The 19,233-nt window shown below is 40.0% G+C and overlaps 1 protein-coding gene and 1 long non-coding RNA gene across 3 annotated transcripts in view; both read right to left on the bottom strand.

Annotated features, from left to right (window-relative positions):
• Window positions 1-259: 259 nt before the first annotated feature.
• Window positions 260-6,393, bottom strand: LOC131232447 (uncharacterized). Its single transcript, XR_009164838.1, has 3 exons — window positions 5,987-6,393; window positions 767-1,340; window positions 260-667 (listed from the first exon to the last, which is right to left on the bottom strand). It is a non-coding gene; the product is annotated as an uncharacterized LOC131232447 (long non-coding RNA).
• Window positions 6,394-6,929: 536 nt separating this feature from the next.
• Window positions 6,930-19,233, bottom strand: part of LOC131232446 (uncharacterized) — a 32,365-nt gene continuing 20,061 nt past the window's right edge. Inside the window, exon 3 of one of the 2 annotated variants that reach the window (XM_058228678.1) lies at window positions 6,930-7,491. In XM_058228678.1, the coding sequence (XP_058084661.1) occupies window positions 6,934-7,491 (558 nt within the window). In that variant the 3' untranslated portion in view covers window positions 6,930-6,933. The remainder of the gene's footprint in view (window positions 7,492-19,233) is intronic. The other variant, XM_058228679.1, reaches the window with a different exon arrangement.

Genomic DNA, 19,233 nt, shown 5'->3' with positions numbered 1-19,233 from the left:
GAAAGTTTAAAAGCAATAAAAAATAACTTATATAAGATAATTTTTCTAAAAAGCTACCTATTTAACTTCAATAACCAAACTTATTTAAGAAAAGTAATACGTCAGTCAAAAAAGTTATTTATTTGGTAGTATCCAAATCGGCCCTCACCCTCTCTCACTCTCCATATCAAAGGGGGTCCCACATGGCGGATTGTTGACATCAGAGGTGGGCTCACATGATAGATGGTCCACATCAAAGGTGGATCTACATGATTGGATCTACATGATGGCCTGTGAATATTGAAGTGGGCCCCACATGATGGACAATAATGTTGATGGTGGGCCCCTAATGATGAATGGCCCACACCAAAGATAAGGCCCACAGTGAATGGCCCACATCAAAGGTTGGCTCTACAAGTTGGACAGTGGGTATGAGGAGGACCAAACAACTAGATAAATACTTATGATGTTAGAAACTAAATACGTTTAAAAAAAAAAAAAAAAAACTTTTTGATTGATAAGCATGGATTTACTAAATATACTTATCAACTGAATAAGTAAAAATCAAGATAAGCTACTTGTGGCAATAACTTACCTAAAGTAACTTACACAATCAAAACGCACCCTAAAAGTCAACCGGTGGGCCCACCTGCTCAATAACTGCTTTTTTGGATGCCTGAAGATGGTCCTAGTGTTCAAAGCCAACAAAAGTCATGGCATCCACGCGATCATGTCTGCTAATCATTTTTATTTTTATTTAAAAAAAAGCTACGTTGGGTCCACGCACATGGTCTATTGAAAAACACGTAGATCAAGTCACCGAACTGGGTCAAACCCCGGGTCAGTTGTCTAGCTTTCAAACATTACATCCACATGCTTTGTCCAGCTACCAATGGATATGGTTTCCAGAGAACATTAGTAAATGTAAATGGATAAATAAATAAATAGTGGCTTCCATCATTTCAATGATTACTTTGATTTTTCAAAAATTATAGAAGTGCACATGCACAGACTTTTCTTTTTGATACAATGCAATAAGCGCGACGGTTTTGTGATTTTTGAAAATTCTACTTAAGAGTGATAATATTCCAAAATCATAGATTGTTTTTCTCTGCTCCTGAAATGGCGAAGAGGTAAACCCGGCCAGTGGAATTGATCTATTCCTTGCCCACATGGTCAGAGCCATTTGAAGTTGACTCTGCATTTATTAAATCCAGGTGGGTTGACTATGAATTTAGCGTCAGCTCGGGCCGTTTGCAAAGTCCATGTTGACTGAGATATTGGACATTGTCATGAATCTTGAAAAGTGCATCCCAAAATCATCGGAGTGTTTGACCTCTACCACGATGATGACTGGGCCGCTGCAGATGAAGGTCAACAGTGTCATGATAGGAAAGAGCATTGGAACAGTTGACAACTGAGTCCTGTGTGCGAAGGTCAAAGTGCTAGAATAAAAGGAAAAAAATGATTTATTTATTTTTTTTAAATTTTTGACTTTGGTTGACAAGCTTGTTTTAATTGTATTTAGTTTAGTCCATATTGAAAAGTTGTTAAAAAAAACTAAGTCTTTTTATTAAAACTCCTTGCTAATCATTTGTTTTGGAAAACAAAGGTATGCTATGGGAGCAACCTTGCATGCGCGCATGGGCTGTAGTCATGGTCACGGTTGTGTCGTGGTGCAGTAGAGTAGGGTGTGTCTTTGATTGGATACTTTTATTTTTTTGCATAGATTTTATCCTGGTCATGACATGAAGACAGAGTCAATGTGCACCGACATAATATTTAATGAATTAGTATGTGCCAACATGTATTTATTACGTTGCTCGCATGCACCTCGAGCTCTAACGGCAATCTACCTTTTATTTATAAAGGCTTCTTTTTTCTAATGAAAATATCATATGAAAATTTCTCCTCTCTAATTTTCCTGAGTTCTTTCTATAACTTCTATTTGAGCAAAATAGTACGAACATTCTGGGATTCATGTAGCTGAGATTATGAGTGCACCTGATCGACACTGTTCATCTTGGATGAGAGTTATTGTATCCCGGTGTAGGCTTGCTAGAACCCAGTGCATTAGGAATCTTCCTGTGGGAACAAATCTGTCTTTAAGATAACAATTGTAACGCGCCTTAGTTCTCTAGATTCTTCTTTTATTATTTTCGATTTTAATATTTTTGATTTTTTGTTATATTTTAGTATATTAAAATCAACAATTTAAAGACAGATTTATCTATAAAAAAATCTTGATATTATGGCAACTGTTTCTGATAATCCTATAATCAAGATTTTTTACAGGAAGAGCTTCACGAGATAACAATAGAAAATGGAGTTCTATTTCACTATCCTCAAATTGATTTATATTATCAAAGAATTTGTCCCATCACTTGAGGCAAATGAACCAGCGATATTTTTTTATCAATGAAAATGGAAGAACGATAACTATTTATGTTGAAATTACATTCTTAATGATATGACAAATGAAAACTATGATATCAATTGTCATCTCAACATTGCCAAAGATTTGTGGGGTCATCTTGAAAAGAAATTTAGAACGGATGATGTTGGAACAAAGAAGTGTTTTGTGAGTCATTATATTGATTCTAAAATGTTTGATTATAAGTCTGTAGTAGATCAGGTACATGATTTGCAAAAGATAGTTAATGAAATATCATATGAAGGTATGGTGATTGATGAGGCTTTCCAAACTGCTGTAATAATTAAGAAATTTCCACCATTTTTGAAGAAGTATAAAAATTTTATGAAGCATAAGAGATGATATTAGCTTGGATGGTTTCATCCTTCATATACAGATTAAAGAGATTGCAAGAAATCATGATAAACATTTTCTAAAATTAGAATTTGTAACTAAGGCCCACTTTATTGAGAATAACCGAAAGGGTCAAGAAAACTAAATGTCTGGACCACCGAAGAAAAAGCATCCACATGGCTAAAGGAACAAGAATAATATACAAAAATAATAAGAAGAATGAATGATATTATGTGTGTTGGGAAAATGAATACTTTGCTAAGGAATATAGAAAACAACAATAAAAAAAGAGAAAGACCATGCACATGTTACCGAGGAGTTTATGGGGGGTATAATTGAAGCACGTATTGCTTGTAATACACATGAGTGATTGATAGACTTAGGAGACACCAAACACCTGTACTACAACCGATGTGCCTTTTCCTCATATGAGAAGGTAGAGAATGCTAAAGACATTTTCATGGGAAATTTGTCTAAGACAAAGGTCGTTGACAAGGGAAAGGTGAGCCTGAATCTTACTTCTAGAAAAGTGTTAAGTCTTCTGGACATGTTGCATATATCAAATCTTCAGAAAAATCTTGTCTCTGGCTCTACACTTGACAAAAATGGGTTTAAGTTAGTTTTTAATTTAAAAAATGTATCATTTCTAAAAATGATATATTTGTTGGAAAATGTTATGCATTTGATGGCTTTTTCAAACTGAGTTTTATGAATGATAATGGTGCTAGTTTTTTTGCTTACTTGATTGAGTCTCTTGATATGCGACATGCTAAATTTGGACATGTGAATTATCATTATCTTAAAAGCATGATTAATATGGGGCTTATTCTTAGAGTTGAAAGGGAAAACCAAAATAAATGTGAAATACGTGTACAATCTAAGCATTTCAAAAAATCATTTAAAAGTATTGAAAGGACTAATCAAGTCATGGATGTAATTCACAATATATGTGACTTGAATAATATTGTAACTGTGGATAAATAAAATATTTTATAACCTTTATAAATGATTATTCTAGATATACCAAAGTATATCTAATCAGGAGTAAAGATAAAGCAAATGATAAATTCATAGTCTGTGTAAATGAGGTGAAAAATCAATTAAAAAGAAAAGTGAAGTTCTTATATCTGATCGAGGCGGAGAAGATCTTTCTCATAACTTCACATCATATTATAAATTAAAAGGAATTATACATGAGGTAACAACACCATATTCACCTCAACAAAAAAGAATTTTTGAAATGAAAAATAAAACTCTGATGAACATGGTAAATGATATGCTTTTTAGTTATGTTTTGCCTTTTAATATATATGGAGAAGTCATCCTCACTGGATGTCATATTCTAAATCGTGTATCTCATAAGCATTCTGATAAAACTCCTTATGAATTGTGAAAAAATAAAGCTCCAAAATTGGGTATCTTAAAGTGTGGGGTGCCTAGCCAAGATAGGGTCACATTTACTGAAAAAACAAAATTAAATGATAAAACACTTAATTGTGCATTCATAGGTTATGCATAAAATATTAAGGCTTATAAATTCTTAGTTTTAAGATCTCATAATCATATTAATGCTAATTTTATCATCGAATCCTTAAATGTTGATTTCTTTGAAAATATATTTTCAGTCAAATCTAAGGTTACTTCTTTTGTGGAAGTGGTAGACTCAGCCATAAGAATTGTTGTAAAAAATGATACAATAGAAAAGCCCTTAGAACCTAGAAGAAGTAAAAGAGCCATAGTTGTGACTAGCTTCACACCCGACTTTTACACATTCCTTGTAGAGGATGATCCATCGTCATATGCTGAAGTTATGAGCTCTCCTAATGCAACCTTTTGGAAGGATGCCATTAATAGTGACATGAACTCTATATTGCACAATAATACTTAAGAATTGGTAGACTTACCTCCCGATGATAAACTCATAAGTTGTAAATGGGTTTTTAAGACTAAGCTTTAGACCAGATGGATCTATTGAGAAATTCAAGGGTAGGCTTATGCCTAAAGGGTACAAGCAAAAGGAAGGCGTTGACTTTTTTGACACATTCACATGTCACCAAGATCACTATCATACACATATTGACAGTTATTACTTCCATTCACAATCTTGTGATCCACCAAATGGATGTGAACACCGCTTTTCTGAATAAAGGACCAGAAGAAATTTACATGGACCAACCCGAGAGGTTTGTGATAAAAGGTTACAAGAATAAGGTATGCATTTTTCTATAAGCTCAAGCAAACTCCATAGCAATGCCATGAAAAATTTGATAAAGTATTGTTGTCAAACAGTTTTCAAATTAATGAGTCTGATAAATGTGTACAACAAGTTGTTTGAAAATGTATGCATTATTATATGTTTAAATGTTGATGACATGTTGATTTTTAGTTCTAAAATTTATGTGGTGAATGAAATTAAATCTTTCATTAATTCACAATTCTACATGAAGGATTTAAAAGAGACATAATTCTTGGAATTAAAATTTTGAAAGATTCTAACAGAATCGCTTTATCTCAATTGCACTATGCGGAGAATATTCGAAGAAAATATAATCTTCTAGACCGCATACCTACAAGTACTACATTTAATTCTCATATGAAATTGTGTAAAAATAAAGGTGATAGTATTCCATAGCTAGGGTATTCTAGTGTCGTTGGGCATTTAATGTATCTAATGAATCATACTAGACTTAATATTACATATTAAATTAGTAAGTTAAGTAGATACACTAGTAATCCTGGATAAGATCAATGGAACATCGTATATAAATTACTAAGATATTTGAAAAAAACCTATAACTATGGTTTTAAGTATACTAAACATCCAGTTTGTACTAGAGGGGTACAGTGATGCAAATTGAATATCAGATTCAATGGAATCCTAGTTTACTAATGGTTATATGTTTACTCATGGAGGAATTGCAGTATCCTAGAAGTCTAAGAAGCAAACCTCTATATCTCGATTCACACTGGACTCCCAGTTCATTGCTCTTGGAACGGCAGATGAAGAAGCCAAATGATTGAAAAATCTACTTTTCGATATACCCTTGTGGGGTAAACCAATGACAACAATTGTGCTACATTGTGATAGCTAAACTGCGATAGCTAAGGCAAACAATAGAACCTATAATGGGAAGTCCAAACATCTACTCTGAGACGTAACTTAGTCAAGCAATTAATCCGAGATGGGATAATTGCAATTGACTTTATTAGGTCAAAAGAGAATCTAGAAGATCCACTTACTAAAGCACAAGTCAGCTTCCCATAGAGCCCACCAGAAGTGAAAGAAACTTATGATGAGTCATTCCTAACGTCAATGCACTTGAACGAGTGGGAAAAGCAACTCCTCTATTCCAATTGCAGCTATTGATGCATTTTTCTCTAGTATTGCCAATTTTAAACCAGAAGCTGCAGGATATGGGACAAGAAAAGGTAGAAAAGCTATTTAATAAACCAAAGCAACTAGGAGTCGTGAGATTCTGAAGAGTGAGCAACACCCCAAGTAGAAGATTCAGGCAGCCATACGCATTACCTCATAAACCATCTTCTTCAGTTTGCAGTTGCAGCCAATTGATTTGTTCTGCCTCCATGTATCCAAATCGTAGCTTTCCACGCATCACTTGATCATCTTAACCTTCCCACCTTGTGGCCCACATAGGCTGGCAGCAGAAATAGGAAGTGATGATTGCATAAGCATAAAGCAATACAACCTTCTCTCAATCTTCCCATCTCCTGCTTCAAGTTTCTCTCTTCTAGTGATCAACCAACAAGGAAGACAACAAATTCATGGGTTAACTGGTCTTGCTGAGGGCCATTTTCTGGTAGACAGACCAAAGGGAGGATCCATGCCTCAGCTATCTGGGATCCGCCTCCAATTCGAAACAGGACTTCTAATGATTTGTTTGGCAGAATTATTAGCTGCCTGCCTAACATCAACCTTCTTTACCTGGGTTGTGACTGGCTGATGCATCATCACCAGCAAGCACAGCCATGTAATTCTGTGATGCAGTTGGAAAGATGCATTTGGATGTGGGTTCAAAAGGGGCATTCTGACAACCATAGGAGATGCTAAGGACACCTATCGTAAGGGCATAGGTTTTCAGCACAGGATAGTAGATTCCACATTTGAATTTCACACGTCTGATGCGATCAATACATACATGAAATCAATACATACATATACACAAACTTCAACTCATGTCCAAATTTTCAATTATTTCAAAATGCATTTGCAAATTTGGAGGTCTATCAGGAAAATAGAATCTCTCATGCACCTGTAATTTGCCTCCACTCCTATGAGCTTCCTCTTCTAGTAACTGCAACAACCTATCCTTTTCATTCCGGATCCATGGCCGGCTGCTGTCACACCATTGTCGGGGAGTGCCATGAAGTACAAAACGCATTCCATCAGTGCCCCGTGAAAGGTGTTCAGAAATTTTCTTGATCACATTGGCATCAGTCAAATATGCTTCCTTAGAGTTTAGGCCAACATCAACATAGTGAAAGTCGGAGATGCTTCTCAAGAGGCTGTTTTCCGAACTAGGGAAGATGGCATTCTCTTCCCAGATCCTGGCAGGTTCATGTTTTAAGTGGGCGAGTTCAGAAAGCAGCTGGTTGAGCACCGTCCCACCCTTGCTAAACCCAATGATGATTGTTTTGGGCTGATTGGGGCATGGTTCAGATGCCACATAATGCATGTTGGCCGGAGATGGTTCTTGTTGTCCACTTTGGATCACTTTTTTTGCCTGCTAGTCAGCCAAAAGACAATGTTCAGCAAAAACATACATCCACTTCAAAAAAAACAAATACTGTGGAGAATATAATAGAGATATGGTAATTGACAGAATTTTACTTCTTAATACTTTTAAGATGTTTTCAGATTCCTGTTTGGAACACAGGATTAAATCGTATGGAATTGCATTAGATGGAATTAACACCAACATTGCACAATGATTGCATGTCTGGAAATACCATGGTATTTTAACCGTCCCATCCCACATTTAGGATCAAATTCTTCCTTCGGGAAAAAACACCGTATTAAGTGAAACCTGTGTTTTGTGGACCATGGAATTGTAATCAACGGACCAGATTTCACAACTGATGCCGGTCACCTGTATGCATATGCAGCTCAAATGTCACACCTAAAGGGCACATATGGATGAATAGCATAGATTGAACACATGCATCAACAAGGGGCCCACAGATGTAGTGGATTTCAAAATCCCACAGTATCTACTATTGAGAGTCTGAGACTGGATGATATGATACCTAGATTAATCCAATCCTTCCTGTTGCTTCCAAATGCATGGAATTTGCATGGGACCAAATGCGATCCATCCCACCTAATCCTACGTTCCAAACAGGCCCTTAGTGCTTTTGTTACTGCACATGAGCTGTCTTTTCATGTCCAAGCTGGCTGTGAATGTGAATGGGAAAACTATGATACTCTGCAGAGTGTGATGAATTCAAATTAAGTCATCTGAATTTTGGGTAATGGTTTAGATGTTTCATGAACCAAAAATTAACCTTATTTGATTGTTTTGCATTCAGATTGGTGGGCAACTGGCCATTTAGTGGACAGTTAAAAATTAAAAATATCCAATGGTTTACTTCAGCAAACAAGTGTCCACTGATCAGAGATTATGACTGTTCCAACAATATGATTTTGGTACTGCAACTTAGAGACAATGGGTTCCACAATTTGGTTGGTTCATTTTGAGTTGACATGTCTCGTGTACCATTTCTACATGCCTTCATATCAAGCACCATATGCAGCTGGAGTATCAAACAACTCCCTGCTGTGAATTTGACTTATTAGGGAGGTAATTGAAACTCTGACAGAGTATGAAGCTTGGTACTCATGTACTCAGAAATTGTACACATGGCACACTTGGAATCAAATTTTAAACATACTAAATTGTGGAATCCACTAAGACATACTAAATTGTGGAATCCACTAAGACATAGTCCCAAATTAAATTGGTTGAACAATCCTAGCTCTGATTCATGGATACTTGTTTGTTGAAATCGGGCCATTGAACTAAGGTGGCGACTCATCTTTCTCACATGTGGCACTCGCTTACAGCCATTTGTGGGACAGTGGAGGGCGCATATCTCCAAGGTCATATTGAATAAGAAATCTTAACCATCTGATTTAAACTAAACATGGGCATATTGACCCATATCAGCCTGTATCAGCCGATATGGGACATACAAATCGGTATCGGTGGTGATCAATACAGCTGTTGAAACCGATGTTCAACATTGGAGTAAGCTGGTTCTCCGGGAGAAGTTGCATAGGGACTCATGTACATGACTTGATACTTTGTAAGTAATCGAAGTGTGCATCTCAGTACTTAGTGAAAATCTAAGTGGTGAAGCATGCATCATTGAAACCTTGAGGAAAGGGTTCGAAAGACACAGGAGTTTCTAACAGTGAAGCCGAAGAAGATAAAAAGATGCAAGAAAGTTACGAAAAGAAAAGTGTTATGTTGGTTATGGAAATGAATTTCATCGTGGGGAACTAAAAGGTGAAGCTCGTTCCTGCAGAGTCTACCATAGAAGTTCAAAGCAAGAGGAAGTGACTAATGACGAGTGGGACACTCACGCGGCACTTGCAACTAGGGCTCTCAATGGGCCAAGCCGGCCTGTGGGCTTTTAGATTGGTCAGGCATTTGGGTTGGCTTAGGCATGTCTTTTAGGCCCATGGGACTGGCTTGGGCTTAGATATAAAGCCCGAACAATTTTGGACTGCACTTGGGCTCCTCCCTAGAGCTAGGCATCTGGGACCCGATCCGGTGGATCCGACCCGATCCGACCCGACCCGGTACCGTTCTGAACAGAACCGACGACTCAGATCGGCCTGATCGAGTCTGGCCACCCAGATCCGTTCGTCTTTCGGGACGGGTGCGGATAGAGGTATATCCGGACCGACCCGACCCGGATACCCGAACTGAATAGATCATGCCCGAACCGAACAGACCCGACCCGGCGGGTACTATAAATAGTCATTTTGATTTTTTACCCTAACCCCACCCCTCTTTTCTTTCTTACCCTATCCGATTTTCTTTCTACCGAAGAACGAGCGACTCTCTTTTCTTTCTTACCAAGTTACCCTACCCAATCTTCTTCCTATTTTCTTACCCTACCCGATCTTCTTCCTCTCTAGTCTCCTCTTCTTCTTCGGCGCCCGACGTCCATCACTGTCCCGCCGTCCGTCACAGTGTCATGACTGCCGTCCCTGTCTGCATCGAATCAGGTAAGTATTGTGCGGCCCTGGCTCGACGGTGGTCTGAAAGCATGGCTGTTGTCTATTGATCTAGTATTTTGTTTAACATCGATCTGTTCTTTAAATAGTTTAATAATCTGTTTTTTGTTTTCCTGATGTTTTCCTGATAACCCAATGTCTATTGATCTGTTTTTTGTTTTGATAATATAGTATTTTGTTTTCAAATTGTTGATTGTCTGTTTTCCTGATAAAGAAAATAAAGAAAGCATGGCTGTTGATTGTTTGTTTTCCTGTTGATCTGTTTTTTGGGGGTCAACTGATAGTCTAACAGTAAGCTCAGTTGAATGGCTCACAAGATCAGAAAATGTGAGCATGAGTCGTCCACCATCAAAATCCAGACATAATCAACCATGCCATTAGTAGGAGAAAGAAGATAAGAGAAGGAGCTCATCTAAATTTAGAAATGATACAGCCACTGTTACCGTAATGTAGAGTTGTGCCAAAGGTGGGCCAGTCCAGTACACTGATTCATGCCATTGGTTGGGACTTGGGAAGATGATACATTAGACCTCAAGGAGTGACTGTTTTCTGTGGTTGGTCGGGTTTCAGTTAGGTGACCTGGGTTGGGTCTTGGACTCTTGGTTGCCATCCTTTGTTGAAGCCATTGGGTATTAGACTATTAGGTGCCATCTAGAAGGAGAGAGTTTTAGAGTACAAAGGTTCACTGGTTGTGTGTTCGGATTTTTGTTAAGGAACTCTGCTATGGAAGATTATGATCTAGCATCATGTGTTTAGTGCTTCTGGTGGCCATAGAATGGGCTATTTTCCTTCATGATGGATTATATGGTTGTATTTTATTTCCTATAAATGGACCTCATAATCTCTATTTGTTTTGTTCTTAACATCTACTCTATTTAAGGGATGGGAACGATGTCTCTATAGGCACAGGATTTTTGCTTTCACATCATCTACCCTTACACGCAAAATGTGCCATGATCTGAAACAATGCATCGATGGGCTCTTCGGTGATTGGCCACCAACAAAAAATTGCCTTGTGAACTATCCTAATCATCCGACAGATGAACTTTTTGAAGAATATGAGCCATTTCTGAATTTTGACTTCTAGTTTCCATTTGTACCCCATCAATTGAATTCTTAGAATTGTCCCAACAGTGTGATATGCATCTATGGCACATTCATTATTTGATGAGCTGGATTAATGGTTCCTTGTGTATGTGCCACGTGGAGCAACCCTGGAGGCATGCCTCTAGAGGCACCGGATCAGCTTCTTTATTTTAATTCTATGGACCTCATAGCTGTCTACTTGAGCTCTATCTTTTACATCATTCATGTTTGTGTCAATGTATCGAATATTTATTTTACACATTTTGATTTTGATTTTGTTGACGCAACTAACAAATATAAGATTTTGATTCCTGTCATAGAAAATGCTTTCTACAATGAATCACATACTTTGAAATAACTTGTGATTTTTTACCATGGTTGTGTAACAATTTGTGTACCAAAAAGTAAAAGCTCCCTTTTCTCATACAACACAAGGGAGCTCCATTTTGTGTTGAATTATATGAATGCCTATTTTGTGTTGATCACAGAGCTTGCAATTGAAGCTTGTAAACTATGTTAAAATTAGAGAGCTTTTCCATGATTACAATGCAGGTTTACTCTATTGTACTCTCCTTTCAGGTTTACTCTATGTTAAAATTAGAGAGCTTTTCCACGATTGGCTTTTGAAATATTTTGAGAAATAGAGACATTTTGAGTTTTTTTTTTTGAATGCCATGGGATGCCTTATTGACAGGCAATGACAGGCTATTAATTCATTTATTTCCAAAATTCTAAACGGTGACATGTTGTATTAGTACATTTAGCTTGATTACATTTGGATTAAGACTTCCATATAACTTAACTTACTTGACTACTTTGCATACAATCTAAATATGCAGCACCCAGAAGGGTGGATCTTTCTACCGTAAGACAAATGTATGAGTTATTGTTGGCTAATGTTGGAGTTGGCGCGCAATGGCCGCCAAAGTAAAAATACCCATTGATGAAAAAGAGAAATATCCATGATTGTCTACTTGGCAAGTCCTTGTCAGCTTATGTTGGGTGGTGGTGGGTAATGAGCTGCCTGATTTTTGTACTATTGCTCTATCGTGAGTTTGAGAAACTGATGGACAGAGTGGATTTCTCAAAGGCATCTCAGTCAGCCCACATACCTGACCATACGAGCCAATTCGCCGATCATGATCCTTTAATTATTTACAATTCCATTTACTATAAAAAGGTGTGGATGAATTAAAAGTGATTTGTGAAACTCTATGGGCTGGTAAGTTGTGCAGCTGGTGCATCTTTTAATGTGGATTTGGTGGCTAAGGACCTGTTTTTTTAACCAGTTTCTGGTGTAATATAAAGGAAATGTTTTTTTTTTTTTTGAAAGATAACGTCAGAAAATGTATTAAAAAAGGAAGAAAAAGAAATGTTCAATGGTTATAAATTACTTTATATATCTCCTAACAACAAATGCATTTTACTGTCAAGTCCTGTGTTTGGATTATCGACAGTAAACTTGTAATGATAACATTTTTGTATTACTGTACAGTAAAATTGCAATGATAACACTTTTCCTTTCACTAATCAGGGTAATTTCCAAAACAAGGAAGCGAATGACCGAAAGTTCATGCACAAGCTTTTGGCTTTGCGAGTTTGATTGAATCACTTTCAGCTCTTCCTTTTGGCTATAAATAAGCTACCACCAAAAGCCTTACATGTTGCAGAAACGACCAATAGCATTCCCTGTTGTAGAAAAGGAGCAAGACAATGAGCGGAAGCAAATTTCTCTTGTCCATTGGAAGAAGGTAAGCATCCTGAACTCATCTCCATCAAGGTCACGAGACTCACGACCGGTAAGCTTAACCTACAAACGAGATTTGCGAGGCCCAGAATAATGCGTACATGACAACCAAGTGCCAACCCATCCGTTGCAGGCACTCCCCCAAGTTTTCCTTGGAGCCCAAAAATCAGGCTAATGCAAAACTCATGTCAGCCACATGATGCAAAACTCCCTATTGTCAAATGTGTTGGTGCTACAGTTTGTTCCACTTGTGCTCCAATCTTTAAAGTTACCAATTTCAGTCATTGAGCTTGCAATTTGTTCTAGACACCAATGGATTGGTTGTAAGCCCCGTATCCTAGACCGTACCATTCCATAGGCTTCCGCGGTCTTCCCGGTCGAATTCCGGCAACCTTCGATCCTTAATCGGTATTTGCGCGCGACCTGGATTCTCGTGCTGTCAACCTGAGTCGACTCAACCCAGGGCTTATACCTTAGCGACCGCGTCGTCGCCGCGGTTCCGATGCCGCGACTCGCGCGCTGATGCGATGCTCTGGTCGGGAGTTGTGGGCCAGCGTTCGGTGCGAGGAAACGCCGCGCGTGCGAATCTCGAGAGAATCTCTACAAGGTGTCACATCAATCAATCAATCCCATCAATCCCATCATGTCAAGTACACATCACCTTTCACCCTTTCCCAAGCAAGCCCCAAAAGTCAAAAAGTTTCTTACAACCCATAACTCCTCTTACACCTTTTGCCAAAAAAGTCAAAAAGTTCTTACACTCCCATCCCTCTCTCCCATCCATCACTCCATCACCCATCATTCTCTCTCTCTCTCCCTTACAAGTCTCTCTCTCATTTCAACTCTCTCTTAAGCAAAAAAAATCCATACGTATGAGTCCTCCCATGGTGAGAAATTTCATTTGTGAGGCCCACCTTTCCTACCCCTAGATCTCTCATCTCAACCATCCATTTTTCATCTTCCTCCATCAAAGAGAAGCACAAGGAGCTAAGGAAGCCAAGGGAGCAAGAAGATCAAGTGGTGGGTGTTTTGATAGGGTAGATTTTGATGTTTTTAAGATGGGCCAAGTGAGGCCAACCGATCAATGGTTTGGATCTCACTTTGGACCCTAAGATGTGGCCGATGGCCCACTTGGATCATCATGATCACTCCATGATGGGGCCATTCTCCATAGACCCCATCATGATGTTTATTTCTTTGCATGCTTAGGGTCATCTAGACCGTCTATTTTAGTGGAGAAGGGATCTCCACCGTTGGATTTCGATTTCATGGACCCACAAGTAATGGGACCCACTTGATGTATGATTTAGTGCAAGGGAGGGCCCATAGTGCCGGGGTCCCTCCATCACGCGAATCTCACCCTCTATCTCTCTCTCTCCCTCTCTTTTTCTCTTTTTTTTTCTTTTGTGTTTGATGGTAATGAGTTTGTGTGGCCCACTTGAATGGACCCCACCATGAGGTAAGTGTTTTATCCAAACCATTTATAAGTGGGGCCCATCTTACATGTGTAGTACCCTTGACTTGGTGGCCCACCTAAGCAGGGCCCACCTCCAGCGTATGTGCCAAGTCCAGCGTCCAAGGACGCTGGACGTTTGCTGCAAAGGAACATAAATATCAGCTTCTTCCCAAGCTTGGGGACGGTCCACTCATGTAGGCCCCACCTTGATGCATGTATTCAATCCATGCCGTCCATTCTTTCCCCAAGATTGTTTTAGGCGTTGAGCCAAAAGATGGGACCAATCAGACTTTCAGGTGGGCCATAACATGGTAAATAGTGGGCTTACCATTGAAACATCCCCTATTGCTTCTATACACTGAAACAGGCCCAATATTGGGCTTGTTTTGCTTGTCTTGAGCCGTGGAGGGCCACTGGACGGAGTGGATTGATTGGATGTGGACCCCACCGGTAAAAATCTCAGAAATATTGAAAATAAAAATAAAAAAACTAAGCAGCCGCAGCTGCTGCTGCTGTGTCAGCAACGCAGCAGCGCTGCCTGCGCACTCCACATTGATATTTATTTGTCATCTGATCCATTCATACGGTGGGCCCTAATGCCAGTGGATCACCCTCCAAAAATCAGTCTGATCCAAGACTCAGGTGGCCCACACCGAAGGAAACAGTGGGATTGAGCCTCTACCTTTGAAACCCTTTTCGGGCCCACAGAAGTTTTGGATCAGGGTGAAATTTGTTTTCACCCTTCATCTAGGCCCACTTGGCCTTATCAATGGGTTGGATGGCATAGTAATGTTATGGTGGGCCCCACATGGCACCCACAGTGATGTAAGTGTTTTATCTCCACCGTCCGCCTGGACGGTGGAGCCCACTGTGATGTGTGTGCGTGCGTGTGTGGGTGCGTGCGTGCGTGCGTGTGTGTGTGTGTGTATATATATATATATATATATATATTTATATGTATATAAAAGATTATATTATATATAATATTATATGTACTACATATATATATTATATAGTATATCATATTTAATATACCGGTGGTGGGAGGCCCACCTCAGTGTACTTGTAGCCCATGGTTGAGGCCCACTTTGATGTATATGCAAGGCCCATGGGTCGAGGCCCATTTAATGCATTAGGGGCCCATGGGTCGAGGCCCATTAAAATGTAATGGGGCTAATGGGTTGAGGCCCATTTGATGTACATATGGGGGCCCAATTGGCGAGGCCCATTTGATACACATAAGGCCCATAAGATTAGGCCCATTTGATGCATTCTAAGGCCCACGGGTCATGGTCCATTGCAATGCACATGAGGCCCATTGGTGCGGCCCATTGGTGTAGCCCACTTGATGAATATAAGGCCCATTTGACGTATTTAAGGCCCAATGGGATGTACCTAAGGTCCATTGCAATGTACGATCCCAACATGGGTTATGTAATGATGTTTACATCGGGCTGTACCTGGGGAGCAATGGCGGTTTGACGTCCCCATTGCAAGTATAGTGTTGGTTAAATGTCCGCATTATGACTTTCCCTAGGGCCCATCGTTAGGCTCGTATGTGTAATGTGTAGGCCGTCTAGGCCCGTCTTCGTTATGCACATCATCCATCCTATATAACATGTTTAGTTCCATGATTCATGATCATATGCATCATACGTATGCTTGATATGAGAAATGACTGATCATAGCATACGCCTTCGGGCAGATTGTTTAGGGGCTCCCGTACAGGGGGTGTCGCCCTACATGAGCGCACGATACGCGCAGGATTGCTGCATGACTGAATAGTGTGATTCATGCATTTGCATTGTGTGATATGGTTACTGTACGCCCTAGCGACATCAAGGCCGTAGCCTCCACAGACGTATCGTGGTTGGCAAGATTGGATACCGGAAATACTGTTCTACATGGGGTGCGATAGATATCCCTGGGTGAAAGTCCCTAAACCCTTATGGTACCAGGAGGTTGCTCCAACGTCTAGACCGAGTGGATGCGTGAGCGCTGAGTGCCGATTACCAGACGGTTGCGCTTTCCACTGTGTCGTGGTCGGTTGGAAGGGGGTACGGCCTTACCCGCCCGAGAGTAGGGGGCAATGCTAGGCTGAGTCTGACCAGCTCGAGGAATGAGTCCGCTATTGACGAGCCGAGCCCGATATTGGCAGGCGGATAGTGAGGTCTTTTCCACTCACCTTATTGTGCGCGATGGGGCGGCAATCTGGCTTGGAGTGTACTAGACCTCGGTGATATTCCAGATTTTGAGCTGTATTGATATGTGGACTTATATGAGGATTTGCATGCTTGAGTTGCATTTCGCATTGCATGGCCTTAGTATGGCCGACATCATTCTTTGTACCGCATGGCCTTGGTGCGGCTAATGGTACTCTTGGCATTCATCAGCATGTTCCGCATTACTCTGATACTGCATAGCTGCATTACTACCTTGAGCATACACTTTCACCACCCTTTAAGCTTTCCATAAGCTTATGCACGATCGTTGCGTGCAGGTGACGTAGGATCGCAGCAGCGCTGAGGCTTGGGCGCGTAGCTGATCTTTTTTTTGGAGCTTTTGGTCTATCATCATTGTATTTCCCTTATGCTCATTGTACTTGTAAAGTTTTTGATTATAGTGGAAATGTGATGGAGTTTTTGGTTGTTGTTTGTGGGTTATGTCTTTGGTTATGCTTATTACGAATCAAACTGATATTGAAAATCCTCCTTGTAGCATCTCAGGATCGGAACCCGGCGAATGGGCGCTGGGAGCCGAGAATGGGGTTCTACGGAGGCTGTCGGCGCCAGATTCGGCGATCGGGAATTTTGTGAGCCCGATTTCCGAGTTTGAGGCGTGACATTGGTACCTTTTAAGTTGGTTAGTCATGGTCCTCATGGATGTTTGGGTAACCCCATTCAATCCATGCCATCCTCTTTCCATTTGGGTCGACACGTGTAAAGGCGTAGAAGTCGTTGCCACTAACTAATACTTTTGGTTCTAAAAGTTACAGGATCCAAAAGAAAAGAGCCAATGGTAGCAAAATCAATATATAAACAAAGGTGCATTTGTTGCATAGAAACGGGTGTTACCCACTTACCCTAACTGCGTGGGGCCCAAATTGATGTATTTGTTGTATATCAACACTGTCCATCTTTTTTTCCATATCATTTTAGGACAAGATACCAAAATTCAAGAAGATTCAAATATTAGGTGTACCATTCCACTAAAAACAGTGATGAATGACCATTAAAAACTATTTGTAGGCCACAGGAAAACAGCCGATCCGAACCTGGCCCAATCCGATCCGACTCGGTTTTCCTAACCGAGTCAGAATCAGATTGGTCCAGGGCAGAATGTGTTAGGATCGGATCGAGTCATATGACCCGGACTCAGTCTAGGATCGGTCCGAGTTCGGGTCAGGCCATGCAGAACTTGGACCTGGTCGAGTTGGACCGAATCCGATTCGACTCGGTCCAATGCCCAGCTCGACTCCTCCCTACTCGGCCTGTTCCAGCCCACACCCCATATATATTGGGAAAAGGTACTATGAGGTCAGCCTCATGGGAGCTTCCCATGAGGTCGAACTCCGTGGGCCCCACTGTGATGTGTGTCAAACATCCACTCCAATCAATTGCACCTTTCCATGGTGGGCCATGGGCATAAAATCAGACCAATCCATAACTTAGGTGGGCCACATCACATACAACAATTGAAAGTGGATACCCATCCATTGAACCTTCCTAATTATTTATAGGGTCCATTGAGATGAGGTTCAGACATCCAGCCCATCCATTGTGTGTGTCCCACTTGGATGAGGAGTCACACCAAATTTGAGGCCATTCCAAAACTCAAGTGGGCCCCAGCACAAGGGCACACGCACACATGGGGATGTTAGCAACATCCCCAAACCTTGTAAATGGCACACGGGGTGACCTATGGTCAATCTGAATAATTCATTCAATCATACCATATAGTGGTACAACCAGCCAAGTCTTGTGCTTTGTTCATGTGTTCATTAACTTAGTCTATTAATTATGTTTAAGATACACATGTTATATTATAAGTGAGATATTTTTGGGCACCTAGTGTTGTGCCTTAGTGTTAGACTCTCTGGAGTTTTAGCACAATGTCGCGGGTTCGAGCACCCCTTGTGGTGCGAGTGCACGAGAGTGTGTGGGGTGGGTGTGCATGTGTGAGGGTGCAAGTGTGTGTAAAAATTTAAATATTAAAAAAAAAAAAAAAAAAACAAAGAAAAAAGTGACATGTTTTTGGGATATTTGTTTTTTTAACTTAATATATAAAGGTGGAGGGGCACATAGCCCAAATTCACTCTCTTTTTCTTCTCATTTTCCCATTTCTTGTTCTCTCTCTTTTTAATTTCTTTTGCTTGTACATAATTCTACATTGTATCAGGGCAGATTCATTCTGATTTACACAACTTTCTTCTCTTCTATCTCCTATATCTCACAAATTCTTCCTTCTCTTTTCCTATTTGCTTTTTTCACATCTCCCTTGCACTGAATTTCTCTAAGAAACCTAGGATTTCTTCCTTTTTGGGTATGTTGGGCCTTTGTAATGGTCCGTGTGGTAAAGTGAATGTTGTGTTCGTGGTCATCACTCGTTTTGTGTTCGGTTGGAACATGTACGCTGATCGTTTCATCAAGTGTGGTGTGTACATTATGTTGAGTGTGCAATTGGAGCGATCTTATATCTAGAAGAGTCAACCCTCATTCATGTAAGCATCGTGGTATTCTTTTTAATTTCTTCGAATGGAGACGAAGAGTAATTTAAGATCTAGGTTCCTAAATCCATCTGATTTTCTAGGGGTTCAAATAGACTCCATAAAACTAAATTGCCTCCAGTGATCTGAATCGAGCCAAGTATTTTTTTTACGCCCAAAGGAAAATTAAGATATCTGATTGCAGAGAAACCAGATGAAAGTGTTAACA

The sequence above is a fragment of the Magnolia sinica genome, chromosome 18 (genome assembly GCF_029962835.1).
Source record: "Magnolia sinica isolate HGM2019 chromosome 18, MsV1, whole genome shotgun sequence".
NCBI lineage: Eukaryota > Viridiplantae > Streptophyta > Magnoliopsida > Magnoliales > Magnoliaceae > Magnolia > Magnolia sinica.
Note: the sequence above shows the minus strand (reverse complement) of the source record. Positions and strands in the feature narration are given on the sequence as shown.